Source organism: Cheilinus undulatus, linkage group 2 (assembly GCF_018320785.1).
Source record: "Cheilinus undulatus linkage group 2, ASM1832078v1, whole genome shotgun sequence".
NCBI classification, from domain to species: domain Eukaryota; kingdom Metazoa; phylum Chordata; class Actinopteri; order Labriformes; family Labridae; genus Cheilinus; species Cheilinus undulatus.
The window spans coordinates 12,282,969-12,296,474 of record NC_054866.1 but is presented as its reverse complement, the minus strand read 5'-3'; the positions used below and the strand labels follow the sequence as shown (position 1 = coordinate 12,296,474).

The following is a 13,506-nucleotide window of genomic DNA, read 5'->3' as shown; positions in this document are numbered from 1 at the left end:
AAGTTTTGATCCCTCTATGCTGAGGTGTGCCAAGCTGCTACTAAAAACACAAAATTACCAGATATAGGCATTAGGGCCTATATCTGGTAATTTCAAATTCTCCCCCCCCCCCCATATTGCAATTGCGATTTGATATGCAATATTTCCTTAAGTTCCTCATCTTATTTATTTTTCAACAAACACAAGCAATAAATAAGATGAGGAACTTAAGGAATTATTGCATATCAAATTGCAATATTGGGGGGGGGGTGCAATTGCAATTTGATATGCAATAATTCCTTAAGTTCCTCATCTTATTTATTTTTCAACAAACACAAGCAATAAATCAATCTGCATTAAAACCACCATAATATCAAACAAGGGCTGAACAATTTTGAAAAAATTATCTGTGATGATATTGGCTCGTACTGCAGTTCAATATGTGTTGTACTAAAAGGAGGATTTTTGTAAACTGTTCTTAAAAAATGGGACTTGAATGATTACATGGCATGCATAACATCTAAACTACAAAAACATTTTAAACTGGTATTTTGACACAAATTTCAGGTTAGAGAAATATTACACCTTCTGCGATATGAAAATTACAGCAGGACATTTTGTGATTTTATCTAATTTTCGATTAATTGCCCAGCCCTGATAGGCATCTACAATAAAAGAACTCTGAGGAAAACAACAATAACAGACTTTAATAGTGATTTGATTTAATTGTTGGATCTACCATGTTTATCATTGATTTAACTTATCTTTTGCAGCGGTTTCAGTGAGGATACGCTACTGCAGAGTCTAAAGCTGCTTCTGTAACATTGTTTATTGCCACAGCCTGCTTCTTTGAATCATCATGGACTTAAAACAAGCGAATTTTCAGTTTAAACACAGTTGTTCAAACCCCATAATAGAAGCAGCTGCAGAGCAAGGCTGTAACAAACCATCTGAGCCCAGCTTAAAGTCCCAGACAGGTCAACAGAGATGCTTTGCAAAGCCAACTCTTGCTTTATGTTGCTGTTATTACAGAGGGCGGAGAGAACACACTTTTTTACCTTATTACTGTGCTGCACATTATTAACATGGACATAAAGGGTGACGTTTAGCATTTCTATCTGCTCTTTAATGTTAGGGTGAAACATGCTCATGACTGCACTCAGACTGAGCTGTTTGTCACAGATCACTTTGTTATGCTTGTGGTGGAATTAGTTACACCTCATGTGTGCATTGAAACACAACACAAGAGCTTAAACTGGTGATGACAGAATTCCCAAACTCCATACTATGGCAGAAAAAGGGATAGTATACCAGTTTACTTCCTCCACTACATCTGACCAATCAGCAGTGATCCAGAGCATCTCAAACTTTCTGTTTCTTTTAGTATTTATGGAGTGCAGTTTTCAGCTCTCCCATTCCTGTGCCTGTCTTTGTAACTAACCATGATGAGTTGATGAAACTCACACATACTGTTTAACAGTTGTGCTTAATGTTGAGATATGCTAGTATTTCTAGAAATAAGTTAAATTTCAGCAGTAGAAAAGGAAGCACCATATTTGGTCATACACCCATTTGGGTTGTACTATAATAAATCTATTTTTAGATATTTCTTATTCATCTATTAAATAATTGTGAGTGTATTTTATTTACAAATTAAACATTACAATGAGATAGACATACTAAATGGTTTGTACAATGTTTAACAGTGCTTCAGTGAAAATGTTCACAAATTTCCAGAAGAATTTCAGGTAATAGTAAAGTCTGTTTGACTTTGGTCAGGTTTATATTCTTAAAACCGCTTTACTAGAGTTATCGACCTGTCAGTGTTTGTGTGTGTTTGTGTGTATGTCAAGGCTCTTCATGTTTTTGTGAAGCCTACAAATATAATCCACGTGTTGCTATAATGTAAATAACTGTGGGTGCACTGTTGAGTGACTTAGCCAACTGTTCTTACCAGAGCAGCAAAACAGTGTTTGGAGGCCTCATATCAGAGTCTGCTTAGGGCCTCACTTTGGCCAGAGATGGTCCTGCTCTGCACCATACATTTTGGTCTGCTTGTACAGTTAAAAAAGACCAAACTTTATGTAATTATGCAAGATTTAACAAACTGGTCTGATTCAGACCAGATCAAAGGAAATACAAGTGTAAAATGCCCTAATTTCTACATGATACATTTTTTTCATCTTTACCAATGTAACTTGGATTTTTTGATTAGTTTATTGGCATCAAAATTAATCAGCAATTAATTCTGACTGAAGTGCAGTAAGGCACTGCATGTCTGGTGCTGTGTACCCATGTGTGTAAGAGTGTATGATTTTACCTTTATGTTCTTATCCAGACTCTCTAAGGAGTTGATGTCCAGTCCTTCTTTGCAGGCTTGCAGACAGGAAATGACTTTCTGGCTCTCGATCTTCCCTGGTCGGATGGTGAGTCCTGATAAACTTCCACGGAAGTACTGAGTGAACCTCGGCTTGGTCACTTCTCCACCTACAAATTCAAAGACACACGAATACAGAAAAAAAAGCTTGTATAATACTCATAAGGACTTTAAAACTATAGGTGCTTGTAACACTGGCATCACTGGCACCCAGTATCAAATCTGCACAAACACCTACAAATTCGGCGCTTTTCTTGCCATTCTATCAGATCATTATTATCCCATCAATAGTATTTTGTGTGTTTAAGTCCATGTCATGCTGGAGCATCATCACACAACTAGTGACTTTGTCTACATTCTAATCACGGTTCCTAATGGTCATATTATGCTATACTCTGCCTTGACTTGCATGTTCTGTGTCTCTATTCTATTACTAAGTGACAGGGTGCAGCTCCAAAAGCAAAAGTGTAACCTAGCAAGCCCACCCAGGCAACGGAAGGTAAGGAAAAAGTCAACACATTTAAAGTTTGTCCTCTGAACTCTGTAAAGGCCAATATCAGCAAGAGAAGTCTCTAAACCACTCATTAGCTGAAAGGTTGCTAGCTCCGGGTATCAAAACTTCTCCTCTGCTTTCCTGTCCTTTCTTTTATTTATTTCCAGCTACTTTGCCTTCCCTTCTCTCTTCTTTACTTCAATCCTGGCAGAAATCCACCAGAGCACTACCGGTAACAACATCTGTCATTAAAAAAAGAATGTCCAAACTTTTTCATCCATCAAAAAAGGAGATAAAAGATGAAGTGAAGCACTGACTGATGGCTGAATATGTAGCTGAGGTAAATACCAGTCTTTCTCTCAGTTCATTCTTTAGCCTCTTTACACACCTCTGTGACTCTATTGTCTGGGAGCAGGTGTCTGAGGGCAAAGAGTGATCATTATTTTTGTGGTTATCTTTTTATGTTAGGAATGTACGTTGAAGTAAACCAAGCAGCAACCTGGCTGTTGAAAAATGACACAAACAAGGAAAGTCAAGAAACTGCAGTACAAGCTGCCAGAGATTTTTTAACTTTCTTTGTGTTCTCACATGGTAGAATTTAACCTACACTTGGTCAGACATTTCCAAATTTGACCTTGTTACCTCTAAATCTCAGCTGATCGTACAGCTCAAGAATCGCCGCCCCTAGTGATGTACTATCTAAGATCAAAGCTCAGTATGTGCACCTAGAAACATGTTTGACATGTAACACTTTCTCATGCCCTACTTTCTCTGTTGCACAAACACACGAGGCATGGACTGCAGCATCTGCAGACATTCATGTCAAAATAGTCTCTACTGAAAAGAGATGCACAGTGCACTCTGGCATGTTAGATTTATACCTTATTGCCCCTGAAAGAGACATCAGCATCCTCATCGTTGTGTGACCAACCCACAGGGCCATATCTGCCCACTGGCTTGTCATCTGTCTGCCTGCTGAAGCCTTTTTGTTGAGCAGCCAGATGGAAATATGGGGGCAGCTATAACAATTGTCTCACTTGAACTCTTCTCCTTACCTGTGCCCTTGTCTCATCACTCTCTCTCTCTCACAAAGTGTTTTGTCTTCTCTGGATTTATGGTGGCCCCCTTATGATGCCCTTTTCATTGTCTGCACTTGTACGCCTGTTCTCAAATCATAGTTGGAGAAATTAGACCCTTGCTATTCTTTAGACCAGTGGTATTCAATCTTTCTTTGCCCAAGGCACACTTAAGATCAAGCCAAAATGTCAAGGCACACCAAAACTAGATCTATACAAAATAACATCTTACATGTGACAGTAAATAAAGCGTAAAGCATTAGTTCAGGCAAGCCATGGAGTCATGCGCTGCCATAAACTTAGATCAGCTGATCTCACACAAGCCCTCATCAGCTGACCCCATGTAATTCTCTCCAACCCCACCATCGGTAAATTGCACTCATGCTGCAATATTCAAACTGCTCTTGCCTGGCTACGATTCACTGCTCCCTCTGCAAGCCACTTTTAACACACCCTCCTCCACCCCAGCTCCTCCTTTATTCTGCCTCTGACTTTATCAGTGTCATAACAGCTAATAAAGAAAACAACTATTTATAACCACACATCATGTGTGTTTCTTGACAAAGGGGTCCTGACTGAACTTAAGGTATGATAAAGTTGTAATTTGTTGTGGTTGTACATAGACACACCAAGACTTGGCTCACCATTTGAGAACTACTGGTTTAGACAATCAGTTCTAATGGTTTCATGCCACACACTATAAAAAAACTCAAGTTTAAAACATCCACATCTTATGTTTATGTGCTGTGTTAAAATGGAGCTCAGCAAAAGTTCAAACAGGAAGACTGCTCCTGCTCATTCTTTTGTCACTACTCGTTCAGTTTTTTTTCATTCCTACTCTCATCCTGCTCTGGTGATCAGTTGATTATGGGCGTTCACTCTTCTAAGTACTCAGCGAATCAAATTCTGCCACAACCTTGTTTGACTAATCATCATGCATCTGTCAGATATTCAATCTGTAATATGTGTATTTCACCGTCAGACTGTCATTCTGTGCGGACGCTGCAACCTTCTCCACCCCAGCCACCTCCATTCAGGTAATCAGTATCTAGTCCAGATCTTCACAGGTCTCCTGTTCTTCTCATCCTGCATACCTCAGTTTCCTCCTTCATGCAACCTCATTGGATCCTGGGACAGCTTCTCAGAAGTCTACTCCTCATCTCCATCTCTCATCACCACCACAAGTGTGTAGACTCCATGAGGAGTATCCTATTCCTGTCATTTGCCTCTCTACCCCTTCAAATACATGAAGTCATCACGATGAAGTCTATTTGCCAAGGACTTTGGGCATTTCTCTTTCATTTAATTTGTAAAATATGTTATTGTTAGACTGGTCTCTCCTGATTGAAATAACCAGCCTACCACAATTAGAAAATGTTTCTTTTTTTGTTGAATGTCAGAGCTAAAGGCAGGAAGATGCTGTTTTCTGCCTGTGACATCCATGCAATGGATCTAATTTTTGATGTATTTGTGCACGTACAGAGCTGAGAATATACCTTTTAAGTTAGAATTATTGCTGATAAATGCTTTGTACATTTTTGGCGTGTAAAAGCACTTTGAGTAGTCAGATGGCTCGCAAAGTGCTTAACAAGGTCAAGTCCATTTACACCACTGGCAGTAATTACTCCAGTACAACTTAACCCCACCTGTAGCTCCTGCCCCGTTCTCCTGCAATGACACTGATTGGTCGGCACTGTTTTCAGGTCTTGCACAAAAGTTGCCTGCCATTAGCTCAAAAAGCAGCCAACAATGCAGAAGAAGGCAGACCTTATAAGCAATAATGCACTGTATAAAAAATGAAGTTTTTGGGTTGCAATGGCTCGTAAAAAGTGTTTCACCAGAGAAAGTTTGAGTCTTGCACCAGTGCAGTTGTCTGTTGATCCAAATATAATGATAAATGATACACTAGCTTGAAGCTAATGCCAACAGCAGTTACTTACCATGTTGCAGATGAGTCTGTTTTTTCTTGCTAATATTTAGCAGTCTGTCACAGTAGCCCCTCTATAAGATATCACTAAAGCTCAGATGTTGTAGCCAGAGCTTGACAAACTTCTCTACTGTCTCACAGTTCAATCTCACAACACCAACACCAACACTCGTTTTTCACTTTGCCATTTGGTTGTTCACTTTTGCAGACAGAGCTCTCTGTGTTCTCACTGGTTGACATCAGTAACATCATGAAAGAAATCATAGAAGGTAGAAGGAGGAATTAAACATGCTGCTGTCAGGAGGTCATCAGCGCCCCCTTATGTGGCTTTGATTGGCATCCACTTTGACACTCCACGAGGTAAAAAAATCAATTCTAAAAGCCCACAGATCCCAAAACCCTCGACTTGTTGGATCCAGCTATAATCATAATTATAATGCGTAGTCTGACCTTGACACTACTCTGACTGTTGATATATGCATGTCAATAGATCCTGTTAGGGCTTTAGGGCATTTGATCATGTACTGCCTGTCTTACAATTGCAAAGTGTATAGTTCACCTTCCCTAAGGATGAGTAAAGAGAATAAAGTAAGGCCAAATTCACATTAAGTGGTTTTGGCATATGGGTAAAAAAGGCATCTGCATGCTGTGATAAATCTCATACTATGTCTTCATATGGCAACCCTGCTTGGTTTGTACAGATATTTTAAGGCATAATTGTTTGGTAGCATCGATTTATTTAACTCCAAAGCTTTCTGCCTCTCACTGAAATGTTCCAACACTTGTTTCTGCTCAGTTCAAAAACCGCCACTGCTTTGCATACCAGAGGAGTAGAGTCTATCTCATAAAAACCACAAGGTCACTTTTGGATTCACTCCTGTCAAGCTTTGCCAAACCCACTCTTTTCTCCTTCCTTATGCTTCACTTGCCTTCTCCCTCCACTCACTTACTATTTTCCTCCTGGTTCCCTGCCCTCTCTCTCTAGATGTCCACCTATCCACCCTGACAGATGTTATCAATTTAGGCCGTGGCCAGCGAAACCATTAAGGGTCCCAGGCAGAGGGTAAAAAAAAAAAAAAAAAAAAAGACGCGCAGAGGAGAAGGGATTACCCTGACGCTTCAGAGCGGGAATGATATGGGTGATAAAACCGCTGATCATTCTACTTTACGGTGGCTGGTTTTTACGCGGTGTCAGCTCGCTCTGCCTGCTCTGTGCAGCCCTCGTTGCTCTGTAGATCTTCACTCGCCTTTTTACTCAGCTTCATTTGCATCATTTCCAAAACAGCAACAGATGAGACCAGGGAGGTATGGGTGAGCCGAAAATGGGGTCGTTACTTATGACATTACTTAGTGTAGGTATGAGTCTCTTACTTACTGTGTGATTTATTTTATGTGCACCTTATAGAGAGAAGTGCTGATATTTATGTTTCCATTTGTGTACGTAATAGTCAATACTTCTTCCTGCAGGCTCACTGCTGTGATGAGAGGACCCATGAAGGCAGAGCAGTGTGATTACACAGTGGAGAAGGAGAATAAGACGAGATAAATGTGATGCTCCGTGTTGTCAGAATGTTTCGCACTTCTGAACATGAACACGCTCCGGCAGGTCAGAGGGTAAGTATAGGCTTACTGTCTGAAAACTGCACAGCCAGCACTTACTCCCAAAGGTGGAGGAAGTGGAATGGTTTGGGGCAACCTTTCTATTAGAAAATAGGAGAGAGGGAAAATGAAAAGTGGTATAATTTACTGCTTCGTTGATGCAAGGAATCACACTAACAAGTTTGTCTTGGGCATGCTAATAAGAAATCCAATTCTGGTTGTTTACCTGGAGTCCTCTGCAAGAAATTGCAAAGACTACAATGCCCGATCATGTTATTAGGTATTCCTGCTTTAATAATTATTAACGCTAATATCTAATCAGCCAATCAAATGGCAGAAAAGCTAGACATTGTCAAAAGTGCTATTTTCTTGGTCAAAGTACTATTCATCCATGTGATTTATTCCAGAAAAATCCCTGAAACAAATACCAAACATTTTTGTGAAGATATTGATTTGTGAGCTAAAATCAGAGTTTCACTACTGATCCACAACCACTACATAGACCTCCTGAAACACTGATCTGCATGAATGCCTCTGCAGACAGTTTAGATAGATAGATAGATAGATAGATAGATAGATAGATAGATAGATAGATAGATAGATAGTTGTTTATTGTCATTGCATTGTAAAAACACAATAAAATTACGTTTGGCAGTTTTCTCTGCAGCAGCAAACACAGTTGTCCAAGTGGTGGTTAGATATCCGCAGCCTCATGTCATCCATCCTGCTGGCGAGGGAGCGGGCACCCAGGAGAAAGAAGCTTGATACGGCAGGTTTCTGTGGGGCTGCTCTTAGCCTAGCCTGCAGCCCGGCTTGTTTGCCCTGCTTCCGCCGTCTCGCACAACGCCGTCTCGTCTCTGCCTCCTCTCCACCGGATGTAGGTGTCATGCTGCTCCATGTCCTCCTTCTTTCAGTCTCTGAGCACCCCATTCTCGATAATCTCCGTCGAGAAAGATTTTAACTCCATGGGCACACTGTCAGTTCTGGTGTAGGACTTTGTTTTGCTGCTTGTGACGGAGTGCCGGACCGCTGCGTTTGCCCCATGCTATCTCAACAGGTAGCATTCAGTAGTCTCCTTTTGATCAGGCAGTGTCCCGTTGCGGTTACTGGCTAGCCAGGAGTTATAGTTGAGACTGAGGTCTTCATATTAATCTTTTTTGGGTTTTTCTTGATGAAAATTTCTTTCTCTCAAAGGTGTCCTGGACCATCCATCTTCTTTGTTTTCATAGGTTACAAGATATGTTGTCAATTGTGAAAAAACACTACAAGACCAAGATAGGTCTCAAGAGTGCATCTTTCCTGCTGCCATCTGCTCTGGTTGCCCAGCAACTGAAGTGTGACATCCACAGTATGTACAGCTCTAAATATTTTATTTTGGGGGTTTTATACTGTTAGTCAGAGAAACAGGACAGTGGGTAGAGTCAGAAACGGGGATGAGAGTGGTGAACGACATGCAGGAAAAGGAGCCACGGGCCAAATTCAAACCCAAGCCGCTCACATACATGGGGCACAAGCTGACGGCTATCTGCACCCACTCACTGTTCGTAATATGTGATTTTAACAACCACAGCACTTTATCAGATTTTTTTCAATAAGAGGCCACCCCCAGGGACCCAGGGATGACTTTTTATCCACTCATAGGCCACCCTGAAGGGTGTTTGTCACATTTTGTCCACTTGGAGACCAATCTGAATGGCTTTTCGTCATATTTTGTCCTGTAAAAAGGTAACCTTGAGGGCTCTTCATCACATTTTGTCCACTAAAAGGCCACCCTGAACAACACTTCATCACATTTTTTCCACTTGGAGACCACTGTGAAGAGCACTTTATCACTTTCTGTCCACCTGGAGACCACCCTGAAGTGCTTTTTGTCACATTTTATCCAGTTACAAACCCCCCTGGGAGCCACTTGATCACCTTTTGTTCAATTAGAGGACCCTTGAAAATTTTTGATCCCACTCAGAGTCCACCCTTGAGGGCACATTATCACATTTTGTTCACTAAGATGCCTGCTTAGAGGATTCCTCATTACAATGTGTCCACTTGGAGAACACCCTCAAGAGCCCTTTATCACATTTTGGGCACCTTGTCATTTTTATCCACCATAGGACAATCCAAGAGGGCATGCTCTTAGCATTTTTTTTTTCCAAATATTAGAGCACCTGCCAGCCTCTTTGTCCAACAGTAACTTGGAGCCCAGTGAGGTCAAATGCTTCTTTAGCATTTATGATTGTTGATTAGACATGTGTTATTGTCAACTGGAAGTTGCATTACGCTAAAGAATACACTCAGAAGTGAAGATGCAGCAGTCAGTCAAACACTAAACCAGCTCATCCTTGCAATGTGTTTGCAGTTGACATCCTGGAAACTTAAAGCTCACAGTTTTGTAAAGGCCGTCTGTTATGGCTAATGGCTTATGCTAAGAGTTCAGTATCACCCTTGCAACTCTTTACTGAGGCTTAGACCCTAACAAGAAAAGCTGAAGTAGGCTCTGAACTCCCTTTTCTATTCAAGGCCCTTTTAATCCTCCTAAAGGCTTGAAGTGTTCAGTAAGGCAAAAAGGGAGCGGAGGAAGAGGAAGAAGAAGAATTTGGAGGGGTCTGATGAAAGCGACACAAGATTGACCTGCTCTAGTTCCCGTACAAAGATATAATGACTCTTCATCAGAGGTTAAGCATCACTGAGCAGTCTCATTTAGTCTATCAAATCAACTTTCTGCTATGCAGTGTGAAAAAGCGCCCTTTTCCCACACTGCATAGAAAGTTCCCTAAGCCCAACCATATTTTTTTTCTCTCAATCTTACAGGATTTTTTTCTTATCTAATTTAAAATTCAAAGCTCTGCTTTCTATAATTATGTAGTAATGATAAAACATTAAAGCCTGGAGACAGATTCTTCTAATACCATCCATCAAACCAAAGAAATAAATCATCCCTTAATTTGGGTGCTTTAGCCCTTTACATTGCAAGCTAAAATTAAAGCTGCAACTTAACAACTCATCCTGTTGCTGATAAAGTGAGTTTAGAGCTGAGAGAATCTAAATAACACTCAGACAAAGGGGCAGGTAGTTTTAAGATTATTTTTTTGTGAGCATTTTTTATGACAATCTTTGTCAACAAGTCACCTGTACGCCTTCATGGGCAGCAAAAATGCCAGCAATTCAACAGGGTTCTCAACTGGGCACCCCTATTTGTGGGTGTTTCATTCAGTTAGTCCCACAACAACTCCAGAGGGCTGGACAGTGATCTCCAGAGTCCCAGGGCCACCTGCATCCATGCTAGCTCTCCGACCCTTCAGAACATGAAGACATACATTATCCTATATCCTTCCACTATGGACAACTATTACTGATGCTGATAGTACTTATGAAACTGCAAAGAGAACATGAGGAAACATATAGAAAGAGTGAGAAAGGTGTGAAGTGAGAGAACTTGCAAGAGGAGAAGCAGAAAGGGGCCAAGGATCTAGCTCCCCAGATAAAAGTGTCCTGTGTAGGAACACTTTGTTTCCCAGTAAAATACAACAGTGGACAAAGACAACAACAGTAGCACTGGCATTATTCAGCAGGTGTCTTGATGACAGCACGTTGTCTAGTGGACCAATCAAAGCATTTTAAAAAGTGCCACTCAAACAAGAACGTCACTGTAACGAGGAAACAACAAAAAGCCTCACCAGCCAGTTATGAATTTCCCATAATTTAAGATCTTTTCATTATAACAATGGTGCTCTGGTTTTGTGAATCAAATTCATTCTAACTTTCAAAACCGAGGTACATACCAAACCCAAATTTTTCCATTAGGTTACACCCCTACTTACTGGTTTGAACTGCTTCATCTGGCATCTTCTTAACTGTCTTTGAAACCTGAATGAAACTGCTGACCTTGCTGTAGGTTCTTTTCAGATGACATCACACAGAAGCAGAGAGAACCCCTACCAAAAAGGCCATGCTTTGAGCTGTTCATGACTATACCACGCTTTTAAAGTGTGAAAATAAAAACATTCTTAATCCTTAAGAGACTCTTACGCTTTGAAAATGGTGGAATACTCATGCAAAAATAAGAATTCTATAAAACCACTGTGCAACAAGAAAGGCTGTTACAGACTGTATGCTTTTTAAGAGTGAAGTATTTCTGTTGACTAATCTTCTGTTGTTCAAGTTGGAAAGATCTTATCAAAGATGAACAATTTAACCATGGAGCACAGTTGCACTCGACTCTCATCCTAAGTTAGTCCAGTCCTGTCTGCATCATGGACCAGTTTTCTACAGGCCTAAACGAATGTAAGAGTTTCTTTTTGCTTTGTAAAATAAAATTTATTTCCCTGAGTGGACTCAAAACAGCTGCTCCCAGGATAACAAAAACATCCCTGCATAACTGACCACCACAAACACAGACATCATATCTGGCTTTGGTGAGCGTTTGATCTCCCAACTGATTTAATCCCTCATTAAAATAAAATTGTCATGACAGACTAATATCAACTGAGTTTATTTATATGCAATTCAATTTTGTCAACAAGAAGTGAAAGTGTGGTCTTGATCACTTGCGTTTAAACAGGACATTGTTTATAAATTCTTTGTTGTTACAACTCCAGGTCTCGCCAAATGGTAAACAAAGTAAAAAATCCTCTCATAACAGCAAAAATTAATTTATAACTGAACATTTAAGCCTAATCTTGACAAAGACTGTCCTATGAGACGAGAGGTCACCATGTTTGGTCTTGGTGCAGCGCTAAAAGGCATCCAAAATTGCACACAGAAATGCCCCAGTTCATGGCGTGTGCAGGGATGCACTCTAAGAAATGAAATGCTGATTTTACTTAACTAAGTTATGTCAACCAGTTCCACACAACTGTGTTGTTTAAAATGGAAAAGCAAAACACTACTAAGGTGAACAACACATATTAAGTAAATCTAACTTAATTATCTTACTTTAAAGCTACATATTACTACATTGCATAACCACAACAACATTATGTTGGATTTACTGACACTACATTAAGTCAACTTAATATGATTGAGCTCAACTAACTTAACACAAATGAACATTATTAATGTGGTAGGTTTGTGTTAATGCAACACCTTAGTTTTACTGGTTAAATCACAAAGTTAAATTAATATAATTTAAGTTGCTGGGCTGCACAGTGCACTGAAAAAAATGTTTTGTTGATCCTACTTAATTTTATTAATTTTAGCAGGTGCACAAAAGAAATTTGCTTAGATTCCACAAAAGTTTTTATGTTACCATTTCACCTAAGGTGGACTAACTTGTGCAGTCATTTGCATCAATGACTGTTAATCATCCACTAAATCAGTTGGTGAAGTTTCACCAATGTCAATGTGCCATCCACCATTCATTGATAATAACAATAGTAACAATGCCCCCTATAGGTGGGACCTCTTTAATTGAGACAGCAGCTTCACTCATGGTGCGCTTTATTTAAATAAAGTGTCTGAGAATGTATCATAGTAGAGTATCTTAGTGTGCGTGTTTGATTTAAGTGAGATGGTTATGTTCGTTATAATCTCCTGTGTTTTGAAGCCTTGAAATCTTTAACTATTATGTTACTCCAATGAAACCTTGTTAAGTTTTCTGTAAAAACTTAAAAATTAGAGTAATTTTAACACAGCAAAGTTACATAATATGAACAACATCACTATTTCATTTCTAAGAGCGTATCAGAGGGATGTGAAGAAGAAAACTGTAGGGGCTAATACTTGCTTAAAGGTCGAGCTTTCACTCAGTAGAAGACAGTTTGGAGCTATTTTAGCTGCATTTTTGTACACCAGTGAGAGATAAATCTCCTCCTCTCTCTCTCTCTCTTGGCCTCTGAACTGATCACAGGTCAGGTGAAATAATCTTGGTGTGGATTCATTATTGTGGATGGTAGGTTGTTGTTTTACAACTGTAAACAGTCATGCTGAATGTGTATTATGATACAAGAGCAGCAAGATATTTTTGTCTTTGTTTAGAATTCTTGCAGGTTAATCCTCTGTCTAAAGTAGTGAAGTAACAAGCAGCACTCATTAAATGATACGCACATCTACTACTGGATCA

The 13,506-nt window shown here is 39.9% G+C and overlaps 1 protein-coding gene across 1 annotated transcript in view; it reads right to left on the bottom strand.

The window, feature by feature from the left end:
- The window catches only part of LOC121522310 (calsyntenin-2-like), a 347,129-nt gene that overhangs the window by 47,560 nt on the left and 286,063 nt on the right, over positions 1–13,506 (bottom strand). The window contains exon 10 of the mRNA XM_041806529.1: positions 2,300–2,466. Coding sequence (XP_041662463.1) covers positions 2,300–2,466 — 167 coding nt within the window. The remainder of the gene's footprint in view (positions 1–2,299; positions 2,467–13,506) is intronic.